Source organism: Cryptomeria japonica, chromosome 8 (genome assembly GCF_030272615.1).
Source record: "Cryptomeria japonica chromosome 8, Sugi_1.0, whole genome shotgun sequence".
Taxonomy (NCBI): Eukaryota; Viridiplantae; Streptophyta; class Pinopsida; order Cupressales; family Cupressaceae; genus Cryptomeria; species Cryptomeria japonica.
This window is the reverse complement of record NC_081412.1, coordinates 654,595,765-654,621,621: the sequence shown is the minus strand read 5'-3', so window position 1 is coordinate 654,621,621 and position 25,857 is coordinate 654,595,765. Positions and strand designations below refer to the sequence as shown.

The 25,857-nt window shown below is 37.7% G+C and overlaps 1 protein-coding gene across 8 annotated transcripts in view; it reads right to left on the bottom strand.

The window, feature by feature from the left end:
* The window catches only part of LOC131051999 (uncharacterized), a 156,818-nt gene that overhangs the window by 121,631 nt on the left and 9,330 nt on the right, over positions 1–25,857 (bottom strand). For 5 of the 8 annotated variants that reach the window (XM_059209632.1, XM_057986598.2, XM_057986599.2 and 2 more), the window contains exons 2-5: positions 22,849–22,907; positions 19,758–19,845; positions 17,514–17,626; positions 3,474–3,542 (exon numbers count right to left, since the gene is read on the bottom strand). In XM_059209632.1, the coding sequence (XP_059065615.1) occupies positions 3,474–3,542; positions 17,514–17,626; positions 19,758–19,845; positions 22,849–22,907 (329 nt within the window). Of the gene's footprint in view, positions 1–3,473; positions 3,543–17,513; positions 17,627–19,757; positions 19,846–22,848; positions 22,910–25,857 lie in introns of those variants that run through there. The other 3 variants (XM_059209633.1, XM_059209636.1, XM_059209637.1) reach the window with 3 other exon arrangements.

The following is a 25,857-nucleotide window of genomic DNA, read 5'->3' as shown; positions in this document are numbered from 1 at the left end:
TTCAAAATAAAGATTCTAATGAACCTTTTAGATAGCAGTCAATCAAAGTATATCAATCAGACTCCATAAATTAGACTACATTACTATAAATCAAAACCATCAATTATAACAATTAATTATAATTATTATTTGTACTTTCAAATACATATTAATTATAATCATAACAATAATAATTAAATAAATATGCTATTAACAATAATAAATAAATATATATATATAGTGATTACATAATTTTGAGACTCCAAAGATTATCTAATCATCATCATACATCACTGGCACCATAGCCATCGATCATTTTATAATCTACAGCACCATACCGTATATATTTATAAATATGCAAATTGAGGTTAATAATTATTGGTGGCTGTTAATACTTGACTGGTGGTTACTTATAAATTATTATCAAGTCAATCAAACAGTCATGCCCACTCAAAACGAGGCAACCGATCAGATATATGGGTATTTAAATAAGAACCCATACTCATTCGAGAGGGGGGGAATAGGAGAGAGGAAAAATAAAATGGAAACAAAGGAAGAGCATCGAACCAATTGTTTCAGAACTACCATTAAGTTTCAGACGATAACATCCTTCTTCTTGGTGGTATGCATAGGAATATGATTCTAATATATGAAGCCCGGTAATGTTATTATGCAGAATTTAATAATGATATAAATACAGTAATTATAATTATAACATTATCTGGTAATTTTTCTACATATATATATATATATATAAATATATATACATATATATACATTTATATCTGAAAAAATAAATAAAACTATATAAATGTATATATATATGTTATATTACCAGTGATATTGAATCCATAAAATATAAATATATATATAAATAAATCAAGGAACACTGTTACTATTAAATATATTAAATTTGTGCTATGTGAACAATGCTTACATTGAAGTGTCAATAATAAGATAAACCAATAGGACAATTCAGATTGATAATTATGTAATATCAGAGACATCAATAATATGTTCTTAAAATGTCCTAAATCACAATCAGTTCTATACCTTCTATTCCCCAAGGGAGATGGGTGCTGTTAGGGAAGGGCGGAGTAAAACCACTCCAGTAGAGAGCCCCAAGGGTGAAAGAACTCATGATCCTGTAATTTGGGCTGCGGGCCCCAAGGGTGAATGGACTGAGTTTCTGATAATCCAGGCTGCATTAAGGAGGTGGTGTCAAGCACCCTAGGCAGCCAAGCACTCTTCTAGGAATGAGGTTAGAAAGTCTTGGGTTTAGGCTAGTTAATGGCATCATAAATTGTTAAAATTAGTTAATAATGCTTAATTAATATAGTTAGAAGGTAGTAACATAGATGTTGCTCTTCTTGGGAATTGACAGCTTATAACTTGGGGACATTACAAATGGTATCAGAGCTTTGATCCTGCCATCCTGCAAGGTAAAAGATGAAACAAGGAAACATTCTCGTCAATAGGAAGGAATCTATCAATGCTTGTTTTATGGGTATACCTTCATGTATATATATATATATTCGCGCACGCACACGTGTGTGTGTGTGTGTGCGCGCTCCATGTATGGTTCTACTTTTGATTAATCTAGAATAAGGGAATAACTAGAGGGAATCCCAAGATAATGAATTTAGTGGCAAACATGGGTCAATCCAGTGTGCTTTAAACTACATGCTTACTCTAAGTGTATTTTTTCTTTGCATACTCTTATGTGTACTTGTGTTTGCCTCACACATGTTTACCCCATGAGGACACTCTTCATGCATGCTTGATGTCTGCTGGTGGGTATTAGAGTGTACTTCTCGTGCTTTACGTGTTTGATGGTATTCATTGCCTTATGCTTGACATGTATATTTCATGCCTTACGTGAATTTATGATTCACGCCTTGCAGCTATTCAATGAGTATTCATTTTAAATATATTTGTATGCCTTGAATGAATATATTTGTATGTACGCTTCATGTCCTATGTGTATTCATGTTTGTACCTTATGACTTATGTGTATCCATATGGGTGTTTTACACCTTACGTGTTTTCATATTTATGGTTATGTTGTAAGTGTTTTTATGTGTATGACTCAGGTCGTGTGTATATTCATGCCTTACAATGGCTATGTTTCATATGTGTATATGAGTGCTTACGTATACGCTTTGCTCATATTTATGTGCCTTACATGCATAATTTATACTTCATGTGTTTTCATGCTTTAAGCATATTCATGTACATTCTCTATTGCCCAATGTGTATACTTTATGTTTTACGTGTGTACTTATTGCCTTAAGTATCTACTTCATGCTTTAAGTGTATTCATGTACCTTATGTAGATTCCTCTTAAATGCATATACACTTCATAATTTGCAGATTTTTATGTGTTTACTATATGCCTGATGTATATTCAAAGGAAAAGTGCTCCATTATATATGTGTGTTTTGTATGAATGCTTATGAGATTGCTCAATGTTGTCATGTACCTTCCTAATGTATGCTTCATGTATTCTTTACTACATGTATTCATGTGATTGATTCATGTTTGATATGTTTTTCAGCATGTATGCCTTGTGTCTTTATGTGTCCACTCCATGAGTGCCTTTCTTATAAATGCTTTGTACCTTATGTGTATTTGTGTATTGGTTCAAGCCTTACATGTCTTATGTGCATACTTCCTATTAAATTTTGATCAGATTTATAATAGACAGGTATTTTAAAAAAAAAATAGTTTTGATCACAATATAATATAAATAGACTCCAGTCTGATTTATATATATTCGATCTACTGCTGAGTATGAAGAACTATCTGAATCAAACTACTTTGTATGCTGTGTTATTGATCTGCAGATGATATGCTAAATACACCATATACTGCGTGATTCCAATTTATCACATTCAATCTAATATTGTTTCTGCTGTTTGTATATAGTCACGAAATATATATATATATATATATATGAGTCATGCAGTTCTGTTACATCTTGCTCTGTTGATGGACTACAAATTCCAATCAATGCAGAGCTAAACTATAGTCATTTTTCAAAATGAAATTAAATGGAACTACAGCATATGGATTCCCAACTGAAGCTGTTGAAACAATATGCTTATCTCCAGTCTAACATGGTCAATGGCAATATAGTAATATTCAGTCCTACTTTTCCTCATCATTAATTAGTGTTTCTTCTCTGCATTGGAATTTTAGTATGGGATTTTTGCAAGTTTAGGGTGCCTTTTCAGTATATTCTGTAACACAAAACAGAAATTTTGGCATGTCTCAAGTTCTAGCAGTCTCTGAACATATTTGCATTTACAAGTTCAACCAGACATATTTCAGATTTAGATTTGGAATAAACAATATTATGAATGTACTAGAAAGGGTCAGCTTTATATATTACACGTAACCAATCTAGGACCTTTCCATGCATGAATGTAACATTTTATCATGTAGAAAATGAAAATAAAACAAACCATTTAAAGCAATTATTTGTTACATACCATTTTTGATTGAGTGCGTATGGGACCAACGCCATTGAAGAATCCCAAGTAAAGAATTCTTGAAAAAACCTGCATGTATAAAAAGTAAACTTGAAAATCATAAAGATAGCCAAGATCTATAAACCTCTTCCACAACTAACAAATATGGCTGTGTTCAATATTATACATAGGACCTAAACTAATAAAACTAAGAAACCAAATTGTTTTCCTTCAAGTATAATTTAATTAAGTACATTCATTCACTAAGACAAATCTTAGCACAAATATGCGAAATAAAGAAGGATTAACACAAAGCACGAGACAACAAAGAGATCTAATCTTGATGCCTCAAGACAAAGAGACTCTCCGTAGATGTATGCAGTCCTACTTATGACTTGATGGAAACGTAAGAGCTAACATCCTCGTCAAATTGATCATCCTGTGCACCGCTAACAAAGAATTTGGAGGGGGCATTTCTGTAATGGACAGTTGGCAGACAACCTTGGCCTATATTAATTCTCCTAGGCTAATTGGGATGTGGCAAGTAAATAATTAATTAATTAAATTAAATTGTCTAAAAACACTAATTTTACAAGCAACTTATATTTTAATTATTTATTCATTTGGACGGTTTATTAAAAAGTGAATTACTTTGGGGCCAAAAGTAAAGTTAATTTACAAAAGTCATTTTAGAAGGGGAAAATGAAATATAATATTTCAAATATTCAAAAAGGTATATAAAGGAGAGTTAAAGAAGAGAAACAGATATTCTTGGCATTTTATTTTCAAAAACCCCACCTTGAGATTGAGCAACTATTCATTTTTTTCTGGCCTAGGACGAAAACCCTCCTAGCAATTTTGTGAGTGGATTCATCCAGGATTCACAGGTGTGCTGCATGTTAGAAGATTTGTGGAGATTTGCATTGGAGAGATGAAACATCATTTTCCAAGTTTTCATTTTGGTTTCCAGTGGAGTTGAAAATTGAAGATTGAAAGTTTATTAAGTCATTTGCTTGCAAATATTATCAAAGTATCGCTGAAATGATTTGTATGGTCATATCTTTCCAAGGTATTTTTTACACCTAGCCACCACCCTTGCAAGGATTTTGTCACTATCACAAGCTACACCAAAAGGAACAGGATATGTTGATATTTGTGGAGGTTTATTATAACCTATTGCCATCATTTTTCAAGAGCATTCTTATCCAACCAAGTTGTACAGATCTATTGCTGATTCAATGAGGCAATTCATATTCTGGTGTTAAAATGCATATTTAAGGTGGAGTTTCTTCCCTAAACCCTACACATACAGATTAGAGTGGATGTTCAGGAGCTTGGAGGTAAGCGAAGTGTTTTGATGAGGTTTGTGTGAGTTTGTGGAGGAGGGTTTTGGAGTTTTTGTAGTGTAAGGGTCTCCAAACCCCAGTTGCCCAAAATCCTAATACATTTGCAAACTTTACATGTTACGAAGTGAGGTGTTTATTATTAAGAGGGGGTCACAACAATTTCTGGGAGCATTTTAGTGTGTTTTGGCAGGCTGTACCAATATGCAAGTTCCCATAGCATTATTTGCAGGGAACAAATAAGTTTCAGGACTCTTTTGGAGTCATACCACTCAGCCAAATAGGTCATACTGCTACAGAAGGCCTATTTTCAGCAGATTCAATTTTGGGTTCTTGTATTTTAGCTTGCGAGGCATGCAGCAACATTGTACGACGGATATTTTCGATACATGAAGAGCCATTATGTCTTCTAGTTACATTTATACATTTCATCACTAAACTTGGGTTAATAAACTTTATCAGCACTATTGTAATTAATTTCCTTTGATTTGCATTATAAATTCTATTGTATTTAGATGGTCTCTAATCTGATTCAAAAAACAACCAATTTCTTGCATTTTTCGTTTATTGGTGCTTTTTTTCAAAACAATGGCAAAAATAAAGAAAATTGACCTAGTCTATTACAATTTCAGATATCCTAGTGAGGGAGTTTGGGAAGTCAACAATTCACTAAAACCCTCAAAGGTCTGCATTATTTGATGACGGCAGATGTTTAAAAATTTGAATATCATTTTATGACTATAGAGTCTAGAGCCCATCCATTTCCATTGAAGGGTGCATGTCTATACTTTTTTCAATGCTTCCCAATAAGGATAGAGATATGCTCCATGACCAAGGCTTCCCTCTTGATCCTTAGCTAGAACTTACTGTGTTCCTCAAGCTTCTATCAATCCTTAACACACCTACTAAATTATATTGAAGGGGATGTCTTTTCAAGCCAAACATACACGAGAGCCAAATGGGGGACTACCACATGATACAACACCAAAATTTAGAACAACCAATCGTCTCTCTCATCTAAATATTCAAAATGCTAGCATATAATTTCATTGCTTAGCTAGAATATTTTAGTAGTTTATGTCATTTTTAAGACAAACCAAAATGGAACGGCACAAACAATAAATCCATTCTTCAAATTATAAGGAAAATTCCCTAAGATCTAACTAAACCTGGACAAAATAATCAAAAGCAATTCACAAGTATGTACACTACAAGATCTTAAATTATAATTTATGCACATTACATAAATTTTAATGAAATCTTGTATAGTTCTAACAATGTAGCTTCCTATTCTTTGAAAATTTGATATGCACCTTTTTCAATAATAAAGGCCTAAAATTAGACTCTATTCCATTCCCTAGAAACAGACACCATTGAAGTTAACAACTCCCCAATACATTTGATGCTAAAAAAAAAAAAAATTTGCACATGAATGTCCATCTAGGACTCTAAAGCATTTGTTTGCCCTCTCGGGTAAACGGTTAAATGCAGAAAGTAAATGCACAGAACATAATGGAAATATATTAAATAACCAACCTCTATATTAATTCAACAGTCCATGTACATCAAGTGCTTATAACATTACATTTGACACGACTATCATGATCCTACTTCGAAGAAAAGGTACACAATATATAATACCCGAAGGGGTGCGACACAACCGTCGCGACTCCAACTACCTACCCGTCGGCTAACTAACTAACCGTCGTAACTCATTATTACCGACGACAACATAAACATAATATAACAACATAACATAATGATTATTCCCGGCAACATCATCCCCCCCAAGAAAAGAAGTCGACTCCGACGACTTAATACAAAATAGAGATGAATGGCAAGAACTACTGACGCCAGTCGGGCCCGGATCTTATACACTTGCTACGTCCTCGCCTGAAAACCTTTTTCTGCTACCATCCGATGCTCAAGTGCGGATTTCACCATTATTGCTTCCTTTGACATCACAGTCCTCCTGTGCCTAACCCAAACTTGTCTGCCAAACACGTTTTTCAGTCGCAGCTTCCACCAACTGCTACTCAAATGATACTGTCTCCCTAGCCAATTTGTCCTCGATAGCCACCCATGCTGCTCTCCCGGCATCCAACTCCTGGGTACGCTGAACTAAGTCTCACGCAACTATTGCCTCCAACCTAGTGGTCAGCTCCTCCCAAGCCCTCTGTGCATCCACCAAGGCAACCTCACGTCCAGCCGAGACATACTCTGAGTTCCTCAAAGCGTACCAGTCATGCCTGGAGGTGGCCACAATCCGCTGACACAAATGCTAGGAGACACCTCAAATCCTCCATCACACTCCCCAAAGGCTAAAAATTGAACTAAATAACTCCCTGGTGTCATACAACTGCGCGGACCTGCAATGCCTTCCCTCAAACTCTGTTTGTTCCCAACCTCCAAATCCGTCTCCCTCTACGGTTTATGGCTTCCCCGCCAATGCTTAGCTGGCTTCTTTCTCACAGTACGGACAACCACAACACTTCCCGTGGTATTCTATAGCTCAAAAATAAACTGGGGGTCGAGGGGCAGCGCCCCAGGTGCGCTCCCCCAACACCAATTTACAACCTTCAAAACCCCACGAAAGTTCATGGCGCGCATCATTTCTATGATATTTTATGATGTCAAAACCCTTCTTCTACACTCCAAAATTTCCAATGTCCAGGCTCCAGATGTCATCGAATCATTTTTCAATCTCAGGTCGTCGTCGTTTTTTTTTTTAAAACCTCCCCGTACGGTCAACAACAGCACTAGTACCTCCGATCGTGCGGCTACCTTCCCGTGCGGCCTACACCCCTCCACCGTACGGCGGACCATGACGACGAAGCGGCTGTGAGGCTTTGTGCGCGGCGTGTGCGGCTGTGCGGGGGTTTATGCTGGGTGTGCGGTTGACCACCGCACGATGGCATCCACCTTCGGTGGCATCCACCGTCGGTGGTCCCACCTTCGGTGGAGCCGGTGGCCTCACGTGTTTCTTCTTTTTTTTTTTTTTCTTTCTTCTAGCCGTATGATCATCTGTCGTACGGCCTCGTGCGGTGGTTTTTTTTCACAATTTTTTTCCTGTCGTATAGTTAACTGTCTCGTACGACTGTACGGTTTTTTTTTTGGTTTTTATTTTTATTATAAGTTGTCTAGAGAGTCTTCGGCTCGAGTCCCCTGTCTTTGGGATCGCCCTTCATCCTTCTCGGTTTTCCTCGCCCAAAAGTCTCCTACTTTTGTCCCGTGCCTCTCGAGTCACCTGCCCGGCCTCTCAAGTCCCCTTCCATCCTCTCGGGTCCCCCTTCGGGCCCTCGGGTGTCCGTTCAGCCTCTCGGGTCCCCTGTGCGCTTCGCGTGGTAGGGTTTCAATTTGTACCTATTGGTGGCCAATCTATTTTCAATGTCCATCCGAAGACCTGGAACCACAGATTCTATAGGGACCATGGTCTCCTTCCCGTACATAAGAAGAAGAAGAATAATAAAGATTTTGAAGACTGCACTCTTCCACACAGGGTTCCAATCGTTGCCAACACTCTTCGGATTATCTACGTCGCCAAGGTTTGGGGCATCTCCCTTCCAATATTCTTTGTATTCCGGCAGGTACACCTCTGTTGGTTGCTCTGGTTCCTCTACTTCGAGCCTGTAGCTTTGGAACATTTTGTAATCCTCCATTTGCCAGTGGAAGAGCCCGTTAAGTGAGCATACCTCATCTTCAGAACATCCCTCCAATTCAAGCACCCCTTCACTATTCGGCTCCATCGCGTTCTTGCCCTTGCTTTCATCGAGACCCCCTTCCCCTTTATTAGAGTCCTCTGAGTCTGCGTCGGAAGAGGCGAGCTCTTCGCCGACATCTTGGGTGTGTAGGTCAATGGTATATTTCCGCCCTCCCTTCTCCATGGAAAGTGTATTTTTCTTCCAGTTGTGGTTTACCCTCGCGTTGATCAACCACGCTCTCCCTAGGATGGCGTCATAGCCTTTCTTCTTCGAGGGAATAACCACGAAATCTAACAAGAATGGTTGCGTACCAATTGTCACTTGCTGGGCCATCAACAGGCCGAGTGGCTTAATGTCGTGTTGGTCTGTTCCCACCAGGTTGAATGTGGGTGGCCACAGGGTGGGCTTCCCCAGCGGCTTCCATGTTTCTTCTGGTAGTACATTCACCCCGAATCCCCCGTCCACAATGGTGTCCTTCAGAATGGTCCCACGAATACCCATTTCTACCACAGTTGGGTGTCTACCACTGCTCAAGGCTAGTAACATCGGGTCAGTCGAAGGGCTGACGGAAACCTCCACCTATGGTGTACTCTTCGAAGCGGTGGCGGGAACCCCTACCTGTGGTGCCCTCGACGATGCGGTGGCGGGAACCCCTACCTGTGGTGCACTCGACGATGCAGTGGCGGGAACCCCTACCTGTGGTGCACTCGACAATGCGGTGCTTTGCACATTGGTGAGGATGGCAGTCCTCAATTGTGGCATAGAGTCTAGAAGGTCTTTTACCTTTATCGGCACCTCTATCTGCAAGATTTGCCCAATGATGTTATTTTCCGCTTCCGTACGGAATGATGTACTCGCCACCTCGTTGTCCCGTCGTTCGGTCGTCATCTCACGTTCAATATTGGCCTTTGCTTCCCATAATCTCTCCTTCTCCGTACGAGGGTCGGGATAAGTGGCTTTTTTCGTCTGGGCGCGGGTGATCGCCAGTACTTCTTTCTCACCAATCTTCTCAGCCTTCTCAATGTTGAGGAGATTAACCCCTGCCTGCGGGCAATTTGCATCCTCATGGTCGCCTGGCCCACACCGACGGCAGAGGTGCTGAGGGGTGGCTTCCTTCGTGCAATCACGAGCGAAGTGCCCCCACTGATTACAGGCCCTACATTGGATAATTGGCCGGCCCTTGGCGTCATACTGGATACGGCTTCCGTTATTGTTATTGTTGCTATTCCTTCCGCCGCCGCGTCTGTTGTCCCGGTATCCTCCAGATGATGCCGTTGTGTTAGTATGTTGGCCGGTACCCGCTGGTGCGGATGTTGTGGCCTGCTCCGTGAACAGCACCTACTTCATTTGCGTACTTCGAGGTTTCATGTTGTATGGGCACTCCTTGGTGGAGTCTCCCATCACTTGGCAAATCTCACAGAATGCCTTCTTTTGGCAAGTACCCTTTGTGTGCCCTTCCTCTTTGCACTCAGTGCACCATATGTCCCCTTCGTTCTGACCAGTGCTTCTCATTATTTTGAATTCCTTTCTCATTCACTCCATGTCTTTCTGGAGCGCTTGCACCCGTTTACCAGCCTCGTCGTCGCTGCTGCTTTCCTGTGAAGAGTCATCGTCCTCGGATGAGGATTTATTACTTTTCTTCTTCTTTGATGTTTTGTGTTTGCTCTCCAGGTCCATCGCCCTATTATAAGCGTCGTCATATGACGTCGGGGGTACAATTTTCATCTTCCTCCGTAGGGAGGATTTCAACCCTTCAACGAACCATCGTTTCTTCAATCCATCTGTGGGTTGGCTTTCCATTTTACCCAAGAGTTCTTTCAGCCTCCGACTATATGCCCGTACTGTCTCCCTGGTACCTTGTTTGGTACTGTATATCTCCGTTACAATTTCATTGTCATCACGGAGCAACCGAAACTCCCTCGTGAATTCCTTCTGTAGATTGGCACACGTGGCCACTTTTTGCTTGTCCACATCGAAGTACCAATCTATGGCAACTCCTCATAACGTGGCTGGGAACTGCTGTACCCAGTCATCCTGGTCTGTTACTCCGTTGGCGGACCAAATGGTTTCACATGTACGGCAGTGCCGTAAGGGGTCTTCCTTGCCCTCCCCTGTGAACTTTGGCAATTTTTGTTTACTCGCCATCCCACCGCTGGGTCTTGCTCCTCTAATTCCTTGTGTGCTTGTACCTGCCGATCCTCCGCCTCCTGCAACTGAACCTCCACTCGTGGGTCCTCCGGAAAAAGTTACTGACACCAAACCGAACAAATTGCCTCTCATACGGTACCCTTGTGCTCCCTCGGCACCTTCGGTCGTACCGTCACCTTCCGCTGTCTCCCTCCGGTTGTCCTCTGAAATGGACAAATTCTTTAACAAGTCTCTGGTAGCGTCGATCAGGTTTAGGCTTCGCCTTGTTTGTTCCACCAACTCTTCCCAACTTCTTACCCTATAGTGGTATTTTGGCGAACTGTAGAGTTCTCCTTCGGCACCCTCCGTGACTCCTCCTTCGTTCCCTTCGGGCAACCCTACGACAGTGTAATTCTCTCCGTCTATCTTTGCCTCCGCAACCTCCGTGACACCTCCTGGGTTCCCTTCGGACAACCCCTCGGCCGGTCGTCCCTCGGCAAGCTACCTTAGCCTACGCCTTCGTTCTATCTGCTGTCTGAGATTCAACACGGTTTGTGCCACTTCCCATTCGTCACTCTGTATCTTTTTATTTTTGTCCTTCTTTAGTCTATTGGGCATAAGTCACTTCCATACACAGCAAACACACACCATGTACACAAAAACACTTTTATTATTTTTATTTTTATTTTGCCTTTCGGCCACAATTTATATCAGCAGTGTGTCGGGATTATTACAAGGTTCAATTTCCCCTTCGCCTCTTGCCATCACGCTCTGCGTCCCACGACGATTGTTCCCTTTGCGCGTCGTTGGCCTCTGGGTAAATCTCACCGATGGGTAGGCCCGTTGTGTCCGTGCACCATCCATGTCTTCCGTTCCCGAGTTCGTCTAGGCAACGGCGCCAAATGTTTGCCCTCTCGGGTAAACGGTTAAATGCAGAAAGTAAATGCACAGAACATAATGGAAATATATTAAATAACCAGCCTCTGTATTAATTCAACAGTCCATGTACATCAAGTGCTTATAACATTACATTTGACACGACTATCATGATCCTACTTCGAAGAAAAGGTACACAATATATAATACCCGAAGGGGTGCGACACAACCGTCGCGACTCCAACTACCTACCCGTCGGCTAACTAACTGACCACCGTAACTCATTATTACCGACAACAACATACACATAATATAACAACATAACATAATGATTATTCTCGGCAACAGCTTTTTGGACTCAAATCTGTTGAATCTTCTACAATCTTTGACTTCTGGCTGACTTTATGAGTATGACTCAGATGCAAAGAAACGGGACTTGGACTCAGCTCAGACTCGGCTTCAGACTCGGTTGGACTCAGGAAAGTGAAAAACTCAAGAAATTTAGAGATTTTTAAAGATTTAAAACTTGTTTTAGGCACCCTTTATTGAATACACCTTAAAAACACAATAACATCATCAAACTTGGCTCATTTGATTACATACACAAGTACACATCAATCACACAAGCATAAACGCAAATTGTAGCTGAAGGAAATAACATAGATATATAAATATTGTCAAATGTATACAATATTACAAAACTCATGGAATAAAAATCCATGTCATCATATGATCATCATCAAATGTTTCATACAAATACCAAAGGTAAATACAACTACAAGCCTATGGCTCAAAGGAGCCTGCACGGCTGCACCCTCCAGCCCCGGCCCCGGCCCCGACCCCCTGCGAAGGCGTCTAAGGTAGGTCCTGGATAATTTGACAGCCATAGCCGCTCCCTGTGACACCATGCCATGCTCACCAACATCAGGAACATCCGTGTCACTATTTGCCTCTAAATCTCCTGTCTGTGCTCGTGCTCTTCGCTCCTCCTCTGCCATGGCTACAGTCTCGGCCTCTATATCTACCTGGTCGATCCAACCAGTGTCAGACTCGGAGGTTAAATTTTCCCTACTTCTATCGATGCAGTTTCCCCCCATATTTTTCGACGGGGGTTTGGGGGCAGTGCCTCCAAGGTGGGGTCAAAGGGCATCGCCCCTTGCGGGGTCAAGGGGTTATTTAATAAAGGCGTCGGGTGTTATTTTTCTATTGGCTGACATGTTGTACCCCTAATTTTTCTCATTCTCAAGCGGAGGTTGTAATGAACAAAGACGAGACCATTCATTCTTAAAAAACTTTTTAAAATGTGTTTTTTTGTGATTTTACTTAACCCAGCCAATAGCCGAGTTTCAGGCACTGGACTCGCCGAGTTTGGCGAGTTTATGCCAAACTCGCCAACTGGGCGATTCTGGCGAGTTTGCTCACCAAACTCAGCCGAGCCCGAGTCTGAGCTCCAGACACTCGGCGAGCATGTCTCGGGCTCGGACTCGTCGAGTTTGGCAAGTTTGTGGCGATTTTCTAATCTCTGCTCAGATGACAACCCCACCATGAACCCAATGATGACTTGAAACTTAAACCCTAACCATGATTAATTCACAATCATTTTAATGATGAAACTCTACTTCAAGTCTACAATTTGCTCGAGGATTTTGATGAAACCCTCGATTTGATGTTATGTCAATCCTTTGTGTTTCAAGCCTTCAACAATAATTTAATTGATTCTCCTATGATTTTAACTCGAGGTTTGGAAAATGAGTTCCTTTTCACTATTCTAGTGCTTAAGTAGAAATCTGCAAAGTCAACTTGCTAGGAATAAAATTTGTTTGTGCGAGAAAGGTAATCACATAATTAATTATTATAAGAACCTATTTATACAAGCATGCTTAAGCTTACATAGGTCATGTGTTTTTGTCTCTCGTCATAGAATTAAGACACTTGACATGATCTAATTTAATCGTCATCTAGTGTTTCATCTTTATCCTTATATCAAAGATTTATCATTGTTTGTTGTAGTAATTATCTTTTTACATGTAATGAAATCTTGGGCTTCATAGAAAATAAAAAAAAAAATTCGTGTGATAAAAATGTTTTAATTACAAGTGATCTTTGGGGTGCTGTGGGGGTTCAATCATCAACTCCAACAAAAATAGTCCTTGAAAGATAAGATATACTCGATATGGAATTATGCAACAAAAAAACAAAACAAGGATAGAAGAGTGTGAGAAAACATCTTGAAAACCCTTCAAATACCATTGCAGCCCTTAAAATTGTTGGAAATATGGTGTTCCATTCACTTTCAGAGAGTTTTTGGTTTAAATTCCAATTAGAAAAATTGATGAGCTTGTGTTAGTTCATGCTAGCAATATTTTGTCTGTAGACAACTAAACAACTAAAAATAGCTAGACAATAAGTTGCAATGAGTTCTAGGTGTTACAATTTAGCATGGAGACCTGTCTTAGTCCAATGTTACTATGGTTCCAACCATAGTTTACAAACTTTGTGAGTACTCTCTATTTATTTGCTTTGCAAGTTTTTACAAGTTTAACTCACAAGCTTTTATAGACACAGGAAAGACATCAATAAAATGCCAATGCGGGTAAAATGTAGGTTAAAACATGATTTTTCGGCTGTAAAACCATGCATTTTCTCTTTGGAGATGTCAATTTTCAATTTAATACATTTTGTAATTGAATTTTGCAGAATATAAATGTTTTCTAAGAAATTTTAATTTTTAGTACTTTCTAAGTTGCCAATTTTTTGTAGAGTTTTTGTCGAGTATTTGCCAAGTCTTTGCTGAGTGGAAAATTTTGGGCTTGCCGAGTACTCTCCAAGTCTGAGTCTGTGAACTATGGTTCCAACTACAAGTCATCTGGAGGAAAACTCATAACTACATATTAATTTGGGTAAGGTAGTGTGTTGTATAAAAATATGCAAGTGCACTTGTGGAGTTGTTGGAGTACATGTGGTAACCTCAAGAAAAACAAAGATATTATATCCATCACTCATCATTCTTGTCTCAAGATTGAATAGTGTTCTAGTACAATAATTCTTGCAAACATCATTGCTTCTTGAACCATCTTGCAAGACTCTGTGAAACATTACCTACATGCCTACATCACTAATTTTTACTGAAAGAGATTAGTATTCCTAGCCAACCTTCGAATATGCACAGCTCAAGGAAGGTTTTAATCCTTCCATCTTTATTGACATAACCTTTCCTTGCCTATAATCTTATATGACAAGTCGTCTCCTAAGATGAGGTTACCTCTTTATATTTGCAAAACCACTCCATGAGTGGAATCATATAAAAGGAAGCACCTACGTGAATCAACCATGCAACACAAAATCAGTTTGTACTTGAAGATACCAGGTATATACTACCTATCTTTTATAGGAGGGATTTTCCTTCTATGGAAGGGTTGTTTTTAAATGCACTACATTTTCCAATCTCTTAAAATCTACATTGCTTTTCAATTTATTGTCCCCTTCAATGATGTAAACAATTGGCAAAGACCCTAAACCTATTTAATTCCCATAGGCTAGTTTGGATGTGATAAGGGAATAATTATTTCAATTAAGTTGTAATGTCCCCATTTTTTGTCACTCCAGCATTGTAATTAACTTTGGCTTTATCGGTAAGTGTCATCCTTGTCAAAATGGAATTCAGTTATTAGTGTTGAGATTTGGAGATTTTGTCGAGTCCGTTGATGCTTTCCAGGAGCAGTTTCGACATGTTGGGTGCATTCTAAACATCTTGGAGGAAAATGCTATCTTTGGAAAGGGGGGGCCTGGGGTAGGGGTAGGTGTCCCTCATCTTCTCTCCTTCATCCCGAAGTGCATTCCTCCAATTCCCCGTTTCTATTTTTAGTAAGTCAAATCTCTAGTGAGCTCTTAAGTATATTGGCGCCTTCAAATTTCACTTCTAGACTATTTTTGTATTTTCCATACTTTTAGTTCATTGTGCAAGAAATAATTAATTGTATGTTGTTTGAAAAGCATAAATTAAAAGAAGTCACCTGTTTGAGCAATAAGGATTATTAATTTTTTAATGGTGGTTTAAAATATTTATTTCCAGGAAGTTCCCATGAAGATTATAAAAAGGGTTGAAGACGTTCATTTCATTCATTCTAGATATATGATATTTCTCTAAAACCACAGTTGTGGAGATTGAGTAGGATTGTTCATGCACAATCTAGGATGAAAATCCATTTGCAAAAATTGAGTTTAGTTGTGAAAGATCCTCCCTAGTTGATACAATGAAATCTATTCAGGGTTTTAGTTTGTGCAAAAAGGATTTGCAGGTACAATAAAAGATTTGCAATTTGTAAAGCCTTGCAAGCGAGACACACTTTTAGGGCATTGTGAAAGATTTAAGATTTGCCAAACTACAGAGTTTGTGGATGTCAAGTCTGGAAAATGCATCTTGAATGAATTTGGAGTGATTGACATATTCACCTTCCTAGGCATTGAAATCTAAGTTTGTTGGGCATTGACAAAGGTGAGAGTCGTTCTTAGTCATTAAATCTAGCAGCCATTGTAATTTACTAGGCATGCTAAATTGAAGGCTACTAGGCATGAAAATTAAAGGCTACTAGGTGATTCTAAAACTATTCATTGTTGGGCACACAGAATTGTTGGGTTAGCATGGGATTTAGTGCCTATTTGCACGTGAGTTCTCCTTCAAAAGCAGGGAAACAACATTGGCAATTAAGGTGTGGATTTTTTATTTCATTGGTGTTGTGAGGTATTTCTAGCCGCCTTGTCTTCTCCATGCTGGTGTGAATTCAGTCATACAGATAGGAGGGATTCAATAGCCATTTCTTAGGTGGGAGATGCCTTCAATGTTGGGCATTAAAAAATAAATAGCTGGGTGTGTGACCTTATTGGCAAATTCACTCATTTTAAGCAAGGTGACTTAACTTTTGCTAGTTGAAATGAGCTTTAAAGGAGGCATGTGACTGATGTAGGGTGGTGTGGATGTTCTTGCTGCCATTCTTGATCTTGTCATGAGGAATTTCTGTTCAAAATCTTCAGGCACAGACCTCTAAACACGGTCGTCCATTCAAGTAAATAAAAGTTGATATCATTGTCTCTTCATTGTTGAGTTGAGGTCAGACTTTCACACAAATTTACATCTATGCAATATGCTCCTATAGTTGCAACCATTGAATAAAAGTACTGTGTTGTTTTCTGTTTCGACTAGTAGTGTCATTTCTATCTCGTTTATGAATGTCAATTGTTGTGGCGAATGTTAAATGAAAGCATTGCAAACAGAGCATACTCTAAACTTACAAATTAGAAAACCCTTCACTTTTCGTGCATGCAAAATATTTGACAAAATACCTATTCACTGAAAGTGAAAATTGTTGGTAATTTGATGGAAAAATTACTAAAGGTCTTTATAGTGGTGTCAAAACTGGTCTCTCCTACTAGCTTGTTTGGGTTGTCGATCGCGGAACCATTGAGTGAAAAGAGTTGTTTAAAAAGAATTGAAGGGGAATAAAGCAATTGAGGAAGCAAGACACATGTGACATGGTACTAAAGCCATGTCACATGTACAAGGGCACATGTGCTCGATGTAATGGAGAGGGATTGAGCACACTTAATAAAGGATTAAGTGTGTATGAATGCTTAGGGGTAAATTAGGATTAGATTTAAGGGTCTAATGAAAAGAGTTGGAGGATGTGACATTTGAGGGATAATTATATAAATAGAATTATTTATTTAATTTTTAGAAGTGGATAAGAGTAAGGGTAAATAATTAAAGGTAATTATTTACTTTGACTAGGACTTAGGCATAATAGAAGAAATATATTAGGATGAAGGTTGAGATAATTGAATATTAACTAAATAATAGGTTATTATTTAATTAATATAGAGGATAAGAAATTGGTCAAATTAGGGGTAAATTGATCAGATGTGGTCAATTTTAGGTGTCTACAAAACTTATAGTACATAATTTGTGGAAAGCATAATTTTCCATCTCAGGCTGAACTTAACAAGGAGAGGCTAAAAACCTGTTCTTCTGTCAAGTTGACTCTCATGCTTTCCTGAAATGAGGTGCATTGTCCCATATTTGACATATTATGCACATATCCATCAAAAAGAGCTGTAGATGATTCTGATTTTACTGCAAAGACAAAAAAGTAATGAATATAAATTCTAAGATTCCAAATCTCTTTGCCTGCTGGATGATGTATATAAGAAAACAGATATTAAAAGACAATTGGCACTTAGTGTGTTTGATAAAAAGATAAAAAGAAAAATCCCTTACATCTGAGTCAACTTTTAATAATTATTATTAATATAAATGCATTTCATGAAAATAAAAAACTGCATTAGTCCTATAAACCAGGCAAATCTTCACAATCCTCAAACAAACTCTTGAAATTAATGATAAAAGACAGACTCCCAACTTCATCTCAGTTACTTTGAATTCTAACAAACAAAGAGAAAATTCATTTTTGGACAAATACAAAATAATTATAACAAGGATCTTCAAATTTTCCATATTATATCTAGAAATACCTTCTTCCATTCAACAGAAGCTGCACCATTGAATTGAAGGGCAAGAATTTGCAACTGTTGTGTTTTGAATAAGAGAAATAAGCACCATGTTCACTCTTCATGGTTTCATTATTAATTTATTACTAATAAAGAATCATTATAAATGAATAAAAAGGAGTGTATTATTGTGTTTATTAAATAGTTGGATTGGCAGTAGGAATGTTCTTTAAATTTTGTTTGTTAGGTTGTTCCAGTTGGCTGGGACAAGCAAAATGTTGCACCCATTTCTCCTCGACACCTATTCATATTGTATCCCTCTTGCAGATTATATCAGTGATATACCATCTGATCAATGTACTGTAAGTAGATCTTATCATTATATTATTGTTTAAGTTCACCAAGGGCACTGTGACCTCACGTCATGGATAAATGAGTCTTTTTCTTCTTTTCTGTGTCATGTCCTCCATACTACAATGTGTTTAACATGTGTGATGTTCTGCATGCAATGTTCTGCAATTGTGTAAATTTTCAGTCCTATAGTCTCTAGCAAATCAGAGTTCTTTTTTTTGAAGGAATACACCTTAAAGAAAATTGTGGACATAAAAATTTCATCAACCTACCAGCTGTGTTACAACCAAATTCTCTCCTTAACTAAGTCAAACGAATAATAACTGAGCCTAGGCCCCAGAAGTAAAGACTCAACAAATGTTTACCTGATAATATCATGCTACCTCGGAGTTAACCTTCCTCCCCCTCCACTTACCATTAGCTATTGCATTTTGCCATGGGTTTTACCCACATGCTTCTCTTCCCTTCAGGAATTGACTTGGTTTTATTTGTTGTGTTACATAGGTAATGCATGTTGAGCTGTATGATGATTATTCAGGATTCATAAGGAAAACCTTTTAGGAATATATATAGAGATGACAAATAATTGGATAACTCAACTCAAAGAAGGGGAGAAGTTTAAAAACATTGGTTTTTAAGCCTTGGCTCTAGCGATAGTTGGGAAGCTTTAGGCACAAAGTTGTCTTGTTTCCCTATGAAGAAAGTTATGGTGTGAATGCATGAATGTTTATCTCCATGAACCATCTAGAACTCAAAAGTGGGACCTTCTTGTGACTATTCTTGGCAGAGATACTCTACCACTTCTTTGCTTTCTTCCAACAACCCCTTGCAGGCCACAGTGTCCTAGTCTAGCTATAATATGATGTCATTTTCATTTGAGTAAATAGGACTCAAACTGAGGAACTTCACACAATCATGCACAGTTTGTTGGGGTTCTAAGCCACTCAAGCTACCAAACTCTTTGTGGTTCAGGGTTTGATTTTTTTATTCCAATAATCAAAAACTCTCTTAGTGTCAATGATTGTCAAATGTCACCGATCATAATAAAACTTTGTGTGAACCTTGTGTGCTAAGCATATCATAATGGGAAGATTGTAAAAAAACCTTTTCATCCATTCTTTACTGTGTCCTTAAGATCAACCATAGAGGAAGCTGATGTTGCATTATCTTAGTTACTAGCAAGGATTGCCTATAATATTAACTTATTGAACTCTGATTGTATAATATCTTCATGTAGTTTCTAGAAATTCAAATTGGGGAGTGGCTACAGAAAACAAGAAACATGATACTCATCAAAATTCCAAGGGAATGAACAGAAAATTATTCAAATCAACTGATTTTTTTATACAGAAATATGAGGTAGGATATAACTCAAAATTTTAATCATCAGGCTTCAAATCATTTACCTGCTGATTCTGCAAGAGGTGGTCCTCCATAACGTATGCACACTAATGGAATAGTATCATTTGACAAGTCAAACAAATCTCGCTTTCCCTGCAAAGAAAACAATATTTTCAAAGCATAAAAAGGCATAGTTTCAAACTTTCATGCATATATAAGTAATGACTAGCGTATGAAACTAACAACTAGAATGAAAATATATATTAAAATTTTAAAACATATGGACCCCAAATATACCAAATAAATGAAAAAAATTCTTTAATATGCATATTTTTAATTGTGTATATGTGCTTGTATAAGAGCCTATTGTAATTAACTTCCTCAAACACAAGAATATAAGAGTGCATTAAAATGGTTATATAGAAGGTAGTGTCTAATTTCTTTGAAACCTTCCAAAGATCCTTGGATGCTACAATTTGAAATATACCAGATCAAGAAAGGGGAGGTTGATAACAAATTGTATTGCATCCATTCCATGGTACCACTTTTCACAAAAGTTATTTAAAGAGAAGTTCCCCAAATTTGTGAGTTTTTGTAAAGAGGGTTGAACAACTGTGCAGAAACATCCAACTATGAATTGTTGGATTGTAAGAAGCAAGGGTTCCTCCTTGTCAACTTAGCTGGCACACCAAGTCCCTTCTTTGTTGATTACTTTCTTGAACTCATTTTCATATTCTTTAGGATTCTTTATTTGATTTCTTTTCTCATGCTCTTGCATGTTCATTTCCTAGTTTTAGTTATGGCAACCTTAGTTCGAAAACTCTGCGGACTCGCCAAGGTTCGCAAGTCTGTTGGCAAGTTGAGTTGACTCGCCACAGACTCGCGAGCTGAGTCCGGGCGAGTCCATTTAACAGAATCACGATTTTTTGCAGTGGACTCGGGGCAAGTCTAATATCGGGACTCGTGAGTCCTCCATCAGGGCTCTCGACATTTGCTGGAAATGCATAATTAGACTTAAAAACACATTTATTTTTTCACTTTTCCTCATTTCAATCATTTTTTATTGCTCAAAACATGTCTGTAGGGTTTGAAGAAGAAAAGGAAACAAGATCAAAGTAGCAAAAGAGATCTAGGTAAACAGAATTGGAGTCATCCAGGTTTTGTCCCAGCCATGTAGTGCTTGTAGGTGTGAACAGAATTGGAGTTTATTTGAGAACATTCACATGAAGAAGTGAAATAGGTTGACCTAGAAGTGCCTCAATGATCTTGTCTTCGTTAGAAACAACCTTCGCCTTTGCACTGGAAAGGTGGAGGGAGTTTCACATGAGGCCATTGAGTTGGATGAAACTGATCCATAGGTGATTGGACCATCAATGAACAAAATGATGGCGATGATGTCCTCCTTACTGAAAAAGATCTTGCAGAATTAAAGAGAGGAGCAGCAGAAGAAGCAGAAGCAGCAGCATTGGATGAAATGGAGGAGGATGAAGACGAGGACTTTGATGTTGAAGAAGAAGAATCAACTCATCATTTAGATACCTCAGCACCTACTAGTTCAAGGCTGAAAAATTTAGTTATATTAGGACAGGAAAGAGGAAGATGTAGTCTTTAGTTTTCTGTTTTTCACATTTGGACATATCATTATATGTAATTTTGTAAACATTTATAAACTTATGCTGCTGTTATACATTTTAAAGTTTGAAACTATGAGTATGAATGATGAAATTTTAAATATTGAGTGTTTGGAGATCATATGACGTGTAATGTTTCAATTATGGCTCTTGTGTTCTCTAAATGCATGAATTTATTTTTATTTTTTGTAAAACTATGGTTTTCTTTTTTGCCGAGTCCTTTCCCGAGTTTTTGCCAAGTCCGAGTCCAAGTCCAATTTTTGGGCTGCCAAGTCCACGGCAAGTCCAAGATTTCCAACTATGATGGCAACGTTGAGAGTGTATGCATATTTCATAAGTGCTTCATGAGTTCCTTCCTAGTTTGACAATTCAAGTGACTCACCATCAATCCTTGTCTAGATTAGACCGTTGGTCCATTTGTATATGTCTACAATGTAGGCATCTCAACCATGAACAATCAGAAAAGATAATTACTTGATGATATGAGTAGCCTAAACAATTTTCAATGCCCTTATATCTCTAATGATAATTTTGATCTCCAATAATTTCTAGATAAATTTTGATGCTATTTTTATAGAGATATCCTGTATTTTAAAGATTGAAGTGATTAAGAATGCTTAGTATATTTTTGCATCAAAATCTCCAATCATGCTCCATGATCCATCACCAAGATGACAAAAACTAGTCTGATGATAGCTCATGGAGTATGATAGAAAAAATTGATGCGAAAAAATACTTAACAATTTCTACCATAAGCATTTTCAATCATTTATAGGGACTCTAGAAATATCATGCTTGTTGATGGTTGAAGAATCAGTCTTTTCCAAAGATAAAACCCATCATCCGAACAAGAATCATCTGGGCTAATCCTCATAAAATAGAAATTTAGGTAAAAACTTAAAGCTGTACACATGTCAATGTATAAGAGAGATAAAGTTAACCTAATAGAAGTTTGTTTAGTATGTCACAAGTTCAAACCCCATCATGAGTTTTGCCACATTCTACACCAAACCCAATCGTGAGTTTTGCCACCTTCCACACCAAACCCACTCCTCGTCCCATTCCCTCTACCTCCCACCACATACACCCCACCCATGAATTCATAAAGTGTTGAGGAAAATGTGTATGCATTAGGAGTTATCAGTTATGTAGCCTCTCCAAATTCAAAATAGATGATTCAATCGAAAAATAAAGAACATTTTTACTAAGGTGATTATTTATAATGGCTAACCATGTAAGTGTTCTACCAAATAAGGATTTTTAAAGGGTGTATAAGTTAAAATAATAATGTCTACTACCTGATTCTTCAGACATGTTATCTCTATGGGATTTTCATTGCATGTATCATTTATTGCCATGCTTCTATGTCAAACATTCTTATATGTTTAATAATCACTCTCATTAAATGCTAGCAATAATATACCTCAAGCATAGCTGGATGTGAAAAGAAAATTACCAAATTAAGAAAAATAAACAACTTGGGATGATGTATAAATCATTGAAAAAAGGCATAAGAAATACTCACGGATACCCAATCTGTTGTGAGCGTCATGGATAGAGATGAAAACCCATTAGGAAGCTCAACTGGAAAACATTTATAACATATCAGAAAACATAACACAGAAAATACAAGGAGAAGAATAGTGTCTAGTCACATTCTTTAGCATTTGATGAGGCTATATCAAAGAAACAATTGTTCATGTCCTTTCTTTTATAAAAACGGAATAGGAATGCAAAAATCAAAGAAGATATTGCTTGTAATAAATTTCACAATTTAAAAATAATTCATTCTACTATTTAGGTAATGGTTTATTAAATTATAAAGCATAGTTAAGTTGTGATAAGAGCCACCTACATTTGGATTACATTAAACACTATAGTAAAAGCCTAGGATAGTGAACAACAAGAGAAATGTGTTCAAAGGGAAAGCTATAAGCTCATAACATAGGCCCTTTAATTCCAGAGTTTAGACCACCTTCCCAATACCTGCACATGAACCACGCATACAAAAATACAAGGATGATTATCAGCACCATAATGCATGAAAGATGATCCACATGGTACTTCAACATGGAAGCATCTTCTATACACGTTACACTCAACCAACATTTTCTTTGCATTCCCCTTGTGGGGTCAAGAGGTAATGCCCCTTATGGCTCCCTATTCCATTGTATGGTGAGTTTGAGGGTAGGTTCCCAACTCCCTTCAACTTCAATGTTAAGTCAAAATGGTGCCAAATCAAAATAAACATGAACATGGTGTCAATCACTCGATTATTATCAAAATGTGAATCATTTCCATCCTTCCTCAAGGATGTATCTTCAAAGTTATTTGTTTGATTAGGGGCAAGAGGACTAAATGTCCACACCCTAACCTCTTTCCTCCTAAAAATTTGGGGATGTCCCAAGGATGCTGCCTCACCATAAGGGGCATTTCTTGGGAAAAATCCCCAAAGGGAAACCCCAAGGAGATGCCCAAATGTCCCCAACACCCCTGTAGACTACAAACTTTTCAACATGAAAAATATTTTTTAAAATTTAAAGAATCCTATACAATTTTATGAGATGTGATTTGCCTTAACATAGAAATGATAGCATAAATCATTGTTTTAGATAGTGAAGGTGTGGACATTGGAAAAGAGATTGAATGCTTCACCATGAAGACAATTGTGAAAATATCCAAAGCTCGCAAACAACCAACAAAGAGAAGAACAAAGGACATTACCGACCTAAAGGTGAGGATCATAACATGGCTTATGGCAATAAGACCATTGAGAAAGATAACACACCAACATATTAGAGATTTGCAGGTTGTTTATTACAAACAAAGTAACAATTGTAACATAATTCAATTTTGTATATTAAAATATAGCCATCCACAAATTTTTGGAAAAAAATTCTACCTTCGAAAACACAACCACCCCTCCCAAACTTGGAAAAACATAAAAACATAATCTATCTTCTATTCCAGATAGTTAAAACATAAAAATGTATAGCACAATTGATATAGAAATATTTGAGCAAAGAAAGAGAAAGGCAACACGTAAAACTATTGCACTAACTCCAAATATGGTGTAACTATCACTAGCTCCAAATATCTTGATGGTAGATGGATCAAGTGAAAATTATGAGATGCCATGTACAATGTCAAGTAAGACAATGAAGACATCAAAAGCATGAAATGCCAAGGGAATAGGTGATGAGAGAAGCAAGCCAAGGGAGAGCTCAACATCTCAAATCCTTGTGTGAATTAGGTTTTCTTCAACCAAATGAAGAAAATGGCAATGTAGAAAGATTAATGATCATCAAATGGGACTCGTTTTAAGGAAAATGGAAGTGGCATAAATTTGACAAATGCCATGCTTTCATACTCAAGAATTCAAAGTTTATTTGATTCAAGTGATTTTGAAATTTACAATAGAGAAAGCAAATCATATATGTCGTACATGAACGCCGACACTAGAATGTTGTGATGGTTAGATTGTTGTGTTGTGCTTGCCATCAAGGTTCAAATCCTGTTGGGGTGCGATTGTTGAATGTTTAAATGGGGATGAGGTCCCCCATTTGTGGCCTCACCAGTTCATAGCTCCAAATCAAAGCATTTACCCCTCTTTCAAAAAACAAATGTCATACATGACAAAGAGGTAACCACCATTTATGAACTTGAGGAATTAAAAGGTTTTTTTGGAAATCCATAAGTCAAATCTTGGCTACCAAACCCATAGTTTTCCGACTTGGTGAGTATTCTACAAAACTTACTAGACTTGTGAGTCCCTAAGCTAGCCGAATCGAGTAGACTAGACTCGCATGTCAAGTATTGGAGGATACTTGGCCGATTTTTTCTCCCAGACTCTTTGAATCTCAAGCTTGGACTCTCAAGTCCTAAGCTAAAACTCTTATGGTACCTGGACATAACAATCACACTTTTTTAAATGAAATTTCACCCATTTTTTGGTCATTATTTGCTCTTATTCACCCAACGAACCATCGACAAAAAAAGAAGACAATCTAAGAAGAGAATTTTTATAGATTCAAAGTTGATCAAATCATCAAACAAGTAACTATTTTCTTTTTTTTAATTTGAAAATCAAAAGGACTTGAAAAATTAGAGGAAAACCTATCAAAAAAATGGTGACCAAGATGATGTCCTCCTTACTAATGAAGATCTTGCAGAATTTGAGAGAGGAGTAGCAAACGTAGCATAATTGAATACAATGGAGGAAAACGAAAACACTTTAGAAGAAACAATCTATCATCATTTGATATTGACTTGCCTTCTAATTCAATGCCTAAAATATTAAGTTACATTAGGAGGGAAAAGTGGAAGATGTGATTGTATTTGGTTGATTTTTTTCATTTTGACATATCATTATATGTAGACAGTTGCAATGCTGTTATACATTTATTATTTCTAATTTTGTTGTATAACAATGTATTATTCAGCTTTGAGACATTTCAAATTTTGAGAGTTTGAGGATCATGTGACGTGTTATGTTTGAATTATGACAAAAGGATAGTCAAATTAGACTTTTATG